Source organism: Accipiter gentilis, chromosome 7, assembly GCF_929443795.1.
Source record: "Accipiter gentilis chromosome 7, bAccGen1.1, whole genome shotgun sequence".
In the NCBI taxonomy this organism is placed as follows: Eukaryota; Metazoa; Chordata; class Aves; order Accipitriformes; family Accipitridae; genus Astur; species Astur gentilis.
In genome coordinates this window covers 12,565,261-12,574,230 of record NC_064886.1, presented here as the reverse complement: position 1 = coordinate 12,574,230, position 8,970 = coordinate 12,565,261, and the positions used below count along the sequence as shown (strand labels likewise).

Below are 8,970 nucleotides of genomic sequence, written 5' to 3'. Positions count from 1 at the left end.
CAAGAGCCAGCTGTGTCCCTCCTCTGCAGACAGGGGGCCAGACTGGGGTTTCTTGGGCTGCAGCCCCAAACCTGGGCAGTTTGCACAGCCCCAGGATGTTTTTACTGCAACGGGTCCACGTGCGGATGCACAGAGAGAAAGAGGTGTACGTGTGCACATGCACATGCGTGCACACACACGCACGTGCATGCACACACATGTACTTGCATGCCCACGCACGCCCACGCGTTCCCACTCCACCAGCTCTCCCCTGTGATCTCACCAACATTTATTTGCTGTTTTTACAACGGCGGGAGGTCTGGCCGAGCGATGGGCCCCGTGACAGTAGGTGCTGGACACACAGGCAGTGAGACACCCCCTCCATCGTCACAATACGGGCTACACAGGCAACAGCTCGGGGAGTGGGGAAGGGGGGGCTGCTTCTCGGTGGGTCTGCATGGGCGACAGTCCCTTCTGCATCCCTCCATGGCCCCGGAGATGCCACCCGGGTCCACTCCAGTGGAAGCTGCATGGGACGGGGCTGGGGGGACACCCCAGTGTCCCCCCTCCCCGTGTCTCTGTGGCAGCGGCGAAGCGGGTGGGCAGGTCCACCCTGTGTGGGCATCTCCCCACAGAGGGTCCCTGTGAGGCTCCGGGGGGGGAGCTGAAGGTGGGGGGGAGGCCTGGGAATGGGTGGGAGTGGGATGGGGTGGGGCAGTGTCAGTCTGCCCGTGGGGGTCTCATCCTGGACGTGCAGTGCCGTGCTGAAGCAGCATGGCCTGGCTGGCACCAGGATGTGCCCCTGCCCTCCCCAATGCCCCCAGCCCCGGCCAAGCCCAGCAGTGGCGGCACGTGGGAGGTGTACCCCAGTGTGTGTGTCCCCATCCCGGAGCATCCTGGGGTATCTGGGGACCATGGAGGGTCCCCCAGCTTCGCCGCTGCTTGTCTCTGCCTTGGTCCGGGATCCTGCTCCCCAAAACAGTCTCAAAGGGCATCAGACAAGGAGATTGGAGAGAAACCGGAGGTGGGGGGGAAAGCATCCGGCTGGTTATTGCCCCGAGATGGTGCCTCCCATCCCCGGAGCCAAAACGGGGGCTGAAGGGTTCGGATTTGGCACACAACGCACTTTACAGCCCTTCTGGGAAATCCCGATGCTCCGGCTCTGCGGGTGCCTGCAGGAAAAAGGAGCCCCTTCAGCCTCCGCAGTGTGCAGTGATGGAGGTTCAGGGGGTCTCCACATACAGACACCCCCCCCAACCCGGCATCAGTCCTTTTTTGGGGGCAGCCCCCCCGCACCTGAGGGCCTATGTCACCTCTTCGGCTGTGTCCTCTGGCGCCCGGTGGATCTGCTCGTAGACGGTGGTGACGAGTGCTTTCTGTGGCGGGCTCTGCTCCTGGTTATTTTCAGGGTGACTGAGGCCCTGCGGCAGAAATTGGGGGGCTGCTGAGGGACCCACCAGCCCCAATCCCCTCCCCAGCCCTGGGGAGCGCCTGCAGGTTGCTCTGCCCTGGCACGGAGTTCAGCCTGCACGCATGGGTGTCCCGTGGGGCCAGGACACTGCTGTGGTCAGGACCCCCAGTGTGACCAGATCCCTGGTGTGGCTGGGACGCTGGTGTGGCTGGGACCCCCAGTGTTGATAGGACCCCTGGCATTGCTGGGATCCCCAGTATGGCCATGACCCCCAGTGTGGCCATGACTCCAGTGTGGCTGGGGCCCCCATGATGCCATGACCTCAGCGTGACTGGGACCCCTGGTGTAGCCAAGACCCTGGTGTGGCCAGGACCCCCAGTTTGACAGGACCCCCCAGTTTGAAAAGGACTCCTCTGTGGCTGGGACCCCCAGTGTTGTCATAAGCCCAGTGTGGCTGGGACCCCAGTTTGGCCAGGACCCCCTGGCATGGCTGGGGCCCCCAGTGTTGTTAGGACCCCAGCATGGCCAGGACTCCCAGTCAGCCAAGACCCCCAATGTGGCTGGGACCCCCAGTGTTGCCATGACTCCCGACATGACTGGAACTCCTGGAGTTGTCAGGACCCCAGCATGGCTGGGACCCCAGTTTGGCTGGGACCCCCTCAGCATGGCTGGGACCCCCCAGCACAGCCCTCCCTGGGCAGCAGCCCCCAGCCCCCCAGGGGCCTCACCTGGTCATTACCTTCCGGGGGGCTCCGGCGCACGATCTCGGCGTACTGGGGATCAGAGGGGCTCTCCTCGGCGGGCGCTGTGGGGGTGGCAGCTGCAGGGGAGCAGGGCATGAGGGGGGGCCAGGAACTCCCACACACACTCCCCCAGGCCCCTCAGAGCCATGCCAGCTCTCAGGGAGGGGGGCGACTTCACTTGCCTGGGTCTGCTGCCTTCTCACTATTCATCCGCCAGCACCAGAAGGCTCCTCCCAAGCTCACTGCCAGCAGGATGAGGGTCAGGACGATGTACCCCGACTTTGAGAAGGACATCTGTCCCCCTGGGCAGGCAGAGAGAGCAGTGCCAACCCCCCATCAAGGGCTGAGCCCCCTCCCCCCCTGTGCCAAACCAGCCAGCTGATGTCAGACACCTGTGCATCCCCGGGGCGAGGGTCTCACCTCCGCTTTGGCAGATGGCTTGCAGGTCAAAGAGGACGACCTTTTGGTCAGCAGGGTTGCTGACGGTGCAGGCATAGGTGACGTTGGCGGCGGTGGGTGGTAGGGCCAACCGTAGGGTGGTCCCATCTGGGGAGAGCTGGTGGCGGTCAGAGGTCAGGTCCCGGATGATGTTGTCCTTCTTCCAGGTGACATTGACGGCGCCTTTGCCGGCGCCCTGGCACTGCAACGTTAGGTTGCACCACTCCAGGGTGCTGGCCAGGAGCTGGCTGCGGGTCCGGGGGCTTGGCACTGACTCTGCATCCGATGGAGGGGATGGATCAGCATGGGACGGCAGGGATTTCTCCACCCTGCTCATCCCCACCGTCATGCTTGTCCCCAGCGGGGCATGGCACGGCCAGCCCGGGGACCCCTGCGGTGGCAGGATTTGGCCTTTTGCAGAGCTTGAGGGGCTGCAGGCACTGGGGTGCAAAGGCTGGGGTCTAACCTAAACCTGGTAAACCCCAACATTGCTCCGTGCCTCAGTTTCCCCACCTGTAAAGGGGTTAGTGCTCGCACTCAGGGCTTTCTAGGTTTGCCCCCAGCACCTCTGCCAAATCCCCAGCATGCAGCCACTCACCATAGATGGAGAGGTTGAAGAACTGATCCTGCACCAGTGCTGGCTGCAGTTTAATCCGAGCCCCGTAGACCCCACTGTCGCCCCGCTCCAGGGCCCTGATCTTCAGCGCCAGCTTGTTGAACATCTCCAGCCGGTCCTTGAACCGGTCCTTGGGGTCAGGGCGCTCAAAGCCGCCGGGGCCAAACTCTGCCACTTGAATGGTGGCACCGTCACCATCTGAAAAGCTCCACTCGATTTCCTTCACTGTCTTGTTGGGGGGCAGAGCTGGGGAGAGCAGCACGGTCCCCCCCAGGACACCATTCACCTCCTGGGGCTGTGCCCTGGCTTGGCCGAAGAGGAGCTCTGCGGACAAGGCAGAAAGTCATCGGGTGTGTAGGGACAAGATGGGGACAGCAGGGAAAAGACAGGGACAGAAGGACCCTTGGGGATGTGTCCCTTTTCGGGTGGAAGAAGCAGCATCTCCCCACCCTGACGCAGCCACCTGGTCTCTCCGCTGGCTGGTCCCTTTCTGGGCTGGGGACGGGGATGTCCCCACCCAAAAGACCCCGTATCCCGAAGGAGCCGCTTCCTACTCTGGCAGGGAGGGAAGGATGCAGGGCTTGGAGACTGGTTGCCAAAAAAATAATAAAGCATCTACTGGTTCAGATGCGGGTGCTCCATCTGAACGGTGCCATCCCCGGGGCTGCAGCCGGGCTCTCACCAGAACAACGCTCCAACAGAGTCTGGGAGGAGTTCCCAGCCAGCATCTGCAAAACCTCATTGTCCGCCTTAAAACGCACCTCGGCCAAGATGCCTACGAAAGATCGACAAGGGTTAAGGTGATGGGGGAGAGCTGGGATGGCTGCTGGGGTCCCTGCATGGTGGAGATGCTGGACCCAGAAGGGATGGAGCCACCTCCGAGATGCAGGACCAGGCTGATTCCCGCAGGGATGGAGTTTGCTGTCTCTATCCCAAGCGGCTCCCCAGCAAGTTTCAGCAAGGGGCAAGTTTCAGCCCCTCCATCTGAGCTGCCACCATGGGGTTTTTTTGGCAGCATCGACAGCTCTCTGCAAAATCATGCCAGGAGCTGCTCGGCACCACCTCCCTCGCTCCTGGCAGCTCCCGCCTACCTACAAGCTGTCTCCTCTGCCGGCCCTGGCCCCCGCAGCCCCCCACGCTTCTCTGCCACTGGGATAACAGCCTCCCCTTCTCCCTCTCCTTGTCCCACGTGGGGATCAGGTTGCCCAGCCGTTGGAATGGCGAGGTCGGGGCAAGTGGCTTTCCCCCTGTCCCAGCTAGGATGGGTCCCCACAATGGGTTGATGGGTCCTGCATCGCCTCGGTGCAGCCCCCTGCCACCTCCCCTTCTCCCCCCGCCCGCAGGAGGCAGAAGCAGATGTGCCTGTATATTAAAGCAGATTAAACACAGACATTCGAGTGTTTACTTTGTATAAAACCCTCCAGCAGCCCCACATTACAAGCTGCCTCTTTGCTTTGCTTTATAAGAAGTGCTCCACGTCGCTGGAGCTTTTGTTGTGCTGATCCTGCTTATCCCAGGCTCGATTCCTGTTCTTCCAGGCAAATCATAACCCCAATCAGATTTCTACCACTTTCCTGGGTGCCTGTGAAGTTTTTGGGGCCCTATGAAGCTTCCCCCGCTGTGGGCACCATCGACACGTGGCTCTCGCCGAGCTTGAAGGGAGGATGCTGAGCCTGTGCGTGGGAGTGGGGTGACATGGGGGGATCAGTGGCATGATGAGGGGGAAGCTGGGAGTCCTGAGACCCAGGTTTGGGGTCTGGAGGGGGATAGGAGGGGACAGTCACCTCCCTAAGTAGGAAAAAGGAGCTGGGGGGGTCCTGCAGAAGCTCATCAGGCTCCTTATGGAGGACCTCGGGCAGATGCTCTTCCCCCATCCCTCGCCACAGCCATGTGAAGGCTGGAGGTGCATGCGTGCCCCGTCTGCCCGCCGTCCGTCTGTCCGTCAGCTGTGCTTCCCCAGTGGCGCTGCCCACCGCGTTTAAACCAGGGGTTGCTCACCTAGGGCACCGTGCAGGCAACAGCATGGGCAACGGCGTGGGCATCCTCCCTGCACCCCTCCCGGTGTTTTCCACCCTCTCACAGTACATCCACCAGCTGTGGCTCTGGGGGGGGGTCCCTGCCGGCCACCCCCATCCGATTGTATGAGTAGTTAGAGGAAATGACAGCTGGGAAAAGCCGGCTGGTTCCAGGCCTCTGCCAAGCCCAGCCGCTGCCTTCCCTCCCCGGCATCCTCCCAGTTCATCCTGTTTACCACAGGATTCCGGGAACCCAAGTCTCCGTAGCCACGACCCCATGGCTGGATCCAGTGGGCGAGGGAGGGGGACAAACACGTTGGTGCTCGATGCATCATGATGCATTTGGCACCCAGATTATTCCAACTCGGGTCTCCATCAGACCCTCAAAAATACAGCTATGGGGCTGATTTTAGCCCAGTGTTTATTCACCGCCAGCCCAGATTTTGCTCTTTCTCATCACCCCCCACCCCCCACCCCACTACACTCTGATATCAAATAATTTTGATCAAAGAAAGCAGCTGGAAAACTCCGAAGCATCATTAACAGTCTATTTTCCAACTAGCTGGGTCAGATATTTGTCATCAGTGTGGCAGAGCTGGCATCTTGTACCACAGCCCTCCTGCCCAATGGCTGGCGACAGCCTGTCTTGCTCGTGAAGCCAATTAATCATTAGGAAGATAACCCCCCTGCCGCTAATCTGCCCGTACTACTAGATGCTTTCTGTAGGAATTGGAGGTTTTATGGGAATTATTAAAAGTGTGGATTAGCACGCTGGGAATTAAGGGGATTCCTCGCTCCTGCTTTATGTAAGGAGCCGCTTCACAGTCAGATCTGGCACGGTCCCGGGGGGTTAAAGGGCTCTGTGGGGCGACAGCAGCACCCGGCAGAAGCCACGTTAGGGGTGAGGGGACCCTCACGGGGGGATGGAGTCAGGGCATCCGTGGACGCTTGGCTGCCGCCTCATTATGAAACCTCTCATTAAGGCTGGACCGCTAAACCAGCATTCCAGAAATCATCTCGCGCCCGAGAGTGTAGAGGGATGGAGGGGCAGCATTGGGGTGGGCTGCAATTAGCCAGCAGCAGGCAGGGAGAAGGCAGGATGGGGTCGGCATCCCTGCCCGTAGCCCACCCTGCCACCAGCCCCCTGCCACAAGGCTCCCGAGGGACGAGGGCTCAGCAGTGGCTGCCCACCCACTCACCTGGCCAGAGGCTGAGCAGCGCCAGGAGCAGCGAGGGTAGCTGGGCTTTGCTCCTGGCCAATTCCCCCTCCATTTCTCCTCCTCGACTCTTCGTGTGGCTCAGTGGGCAGAGTCAGCAGCAGCAGAGATGGGGAGGAGCAAAGCTGCCTCTCGCTGCAAGTCGTAGGAAGCCATGCATATCAGGGCACAGCCAGCTTATTAATTAGCTGGCCATAAATGATGAAGTGGTCGGGGGGGGGGGGGGGGGGGGGAAGCGTGCAGGACCCATGCCACCGAGGATGCTAAGCGAGCATGGTGGGGGCTGCTGGTGACCCCCGACCCTGCAGCATCCCTTGTCAGCCTGGTTCAGTGCCTGGATTAACGCCGGCGATGCCCAGCACAGCCCTACCAGGTCTCCCGCTGGCCCTGGGGATGACTGAGGGCTTGTTGAAATTGGGCTTCCCAATATCAAGAGCACTTCCCTGGGGAAACCCAGGCAGCAGGAGCATCCGGGAGCTGGGTGGTGGGAGCACCCCCAGTTCCACTCCCATGGAGAGCATGGGGGTGCCTGAGCCCCCTTGGGTGCAGAAAACAGCATGGGAGGGGATGTCCCCGAGCAGATGGGAGGTCTTGGCTGAATCACGGGGGCACACCTGGGAAACAGATGCCTTGACAGGGTCTGGTGGTAATGCCAAGGCAGCCGTGGACCCACCAAATCGTCCCCATGGGCTCTCCCCGGTCCCTCACACACGTCTCCCCTCTCGGGGCTGCAGAAGCCACCTACCAAGCCCTCCAGCCACAATGTCAGAGCCCTGAGCTGCTGCGGGGGCCGTGGCTGGAAGGAAGCACTTTCCATTAGCAGCACAGAAAGCTTATTTTTTATTTAAAACCTCCAGCAACTCAAAATGGAAAACAGGGAGGGGAAAAGCAGCCTCTGCAGCAGGGCTGCTCTCCCTGCAGCAGGAGAGAGCAGATGGGACCATGTTCACCGCTCCCCACCTATGAGCAAAATCATTAACCTGCACCCAGGGGACTATTAACTCCAGCGCTTCTCCTGGGGCACTTTCAAAGAGGGTCCTCAAAGTGCTGGGGAAACTGAGGCTGGTGCAGAGAGGGACATGGGCTGTTTGTGGCCGGTGAATGTCCCAAAACTGCCCATCGGGGTCCCCTGAGAGAAGCAGGCAGCCAAGCAGGGGCTGGACACGCTGCCCACTCTGCCAGTTCCTCCCAAATCTCTCAAGGGCAGAGGGGAAATAAAAATCGCCGAGTTGAAAATTCCAGCTAACGGCGAAATCCAGCTGGTCCTCTGAGAGCCAAGGAGAACAACAACAATGCAGCTGGATGGCACGAAGGCCATCCATCTGGAGACAGGGGTCCATGGCAGGCGCTTGCTGGGGATGTCACCAGCTCTTGTGCAAGGCAGGGGCTTTCTCCTGCCCATGAGCTGGCACTGAGGGGTTCTGTAGGCTGGGACATCCCTGGTAAGGTGAAGCATCACTGTACTGGACATCCCCCGTGGTCCCTGCGTGAATGAGGAGACGGGCAGCATCTCACTGGGGCTTGTCTGGCTGGGTGGGCTGAAAGCACCAGGTGCTGGCTCAGGACTTTGGGAAACACCAAGCAGAGCTGCTGGGTCTGTCACTCTCCCACAGTCACGTCAGGAAATGCTGCTGGCTCAGTCCTTTGCGGGGATGTCAGGGTGTCTGTGGGACCCAGGGGAAGAAGATGGGATCAGTCCCAAGGTCATCATTCCTGTCAGCACGTGCTGCTGCCAGAGCCGCTGTGGCTGGGTCCATCTGGCCATGGAAACAGGCTGTGGTTCTTGGCATGTGACAGTGAGGGATGTCCCCGCCACACGAGGAGCTGGCCTGAAGGGGCAGCCGGGCAGCGCCAATGCAAAGTGGAGAGCGTCAGTGAAGGCAGACATGGAGGTCTGAGCCGTTACCACATCCCTCTTCTTCAGGGACAGTGCCGCAGAGGGACTTGGGGAAACTCCAGTGTGGTAGCGTAGGCTGCCAGGAGCACCACTGCAGTCACTGTGGTCCAGCAGCCGGGGCTGATGCTGTCCCCTGTGATGGGGAAACGACCACAGTGAGGGGATGCCCAGCTCCCAAACCAGCCCTTTGCGGGGCAGCAGGGAGCTCATGGGTGCCTGGAAATACCAGGAGAGCCCCCAAGACCCTCACCCCTCCTCTGATCCCTCCATGCTGCCCTCACCTCTGCTCCAGCACATGCTGGCCAGGTCTATGGATGGGATCCTCTCCTCCAGGTCACGCCAGACCCTGCAGGTGAGGGTGGTGTCGGGGGAGCTGGGCTGCACCCCAACATGGAGCACACTGCTGCAGAGGGGATGCACCGTGACACCCCCCGGCTCTCCCTGGGGTTTCATCCAGATGACGGTGCCTCCGGTCCCGATGGGTATGTGGCACCACAGCATGAGGTGGCACCACACGGGGCTCTTCAAAAGCAGCCAGCTCTGGATTTCGGGGTCCGGCAGTGGCTCTGGAACAGAAGGGGATTATACTCACTGGCAAAAGTGGATGCTCCCTGCTGCCCTCCTGTATCGGGAGAGCTCAGGGGCAACCAAAAG

General features: G+C 60.9%; 1 protein-coding gene across 5 annotated transcripts; it reads right to left on the bottom strand.

Moving 5' to 3' along the window:
• Positions 1 to 555: 555 nt before the first annotated feature.
• On the bottom strand, positions 556 to 6,548 carry LOC126041268 (SLAM family member 9-like). Of its 5 annotated transcripts, none has more exons than XM_049806695.1 (8): positions 6,402 to 6,545; positions 3,870 to 3,962; positions 3,170 to 3,511; positions 2,554 to 2,847; positions 2,316 to 2,435; positions 2,119 to 2,210; positions 1,293 to 1,400; positions 556 to 1,151 (listed from the first exon to the last, which is right to left on the bottom strand). In XM_049806695.1, exons 1-8 carry the CDS (start codon positions 6,472 to 6,474, stop codon positions 1,107 to 1,109), a joined length of 1,167 nt encoding a protein of 388 aa, XP_049662652.1. In that variant the 5' UTR covers positions 6,475 to 6,545; the 3' UTR covers positions 556 to 1,106. The 5 variants fall into 5 exon arrangements, 3 of the variants coding, with proteins under 3 accessions (XP_049662652.1, XP_049662653.1, XP_049662654.1); XM_049806696.1 differs by having other exon boundaries at positions 1,276 to 1,400; positions 6,402 to 6,542; XR_007506794.1 differs by having other exon boundaries at positions 1,134 to 1,151; positions 1,276 to 1,400; positions 2,130 to 2,210; positions 6,402 to 6,547.
• Positions 6,549 to 8,970: the final 2,422 nt, after the last annotated feature.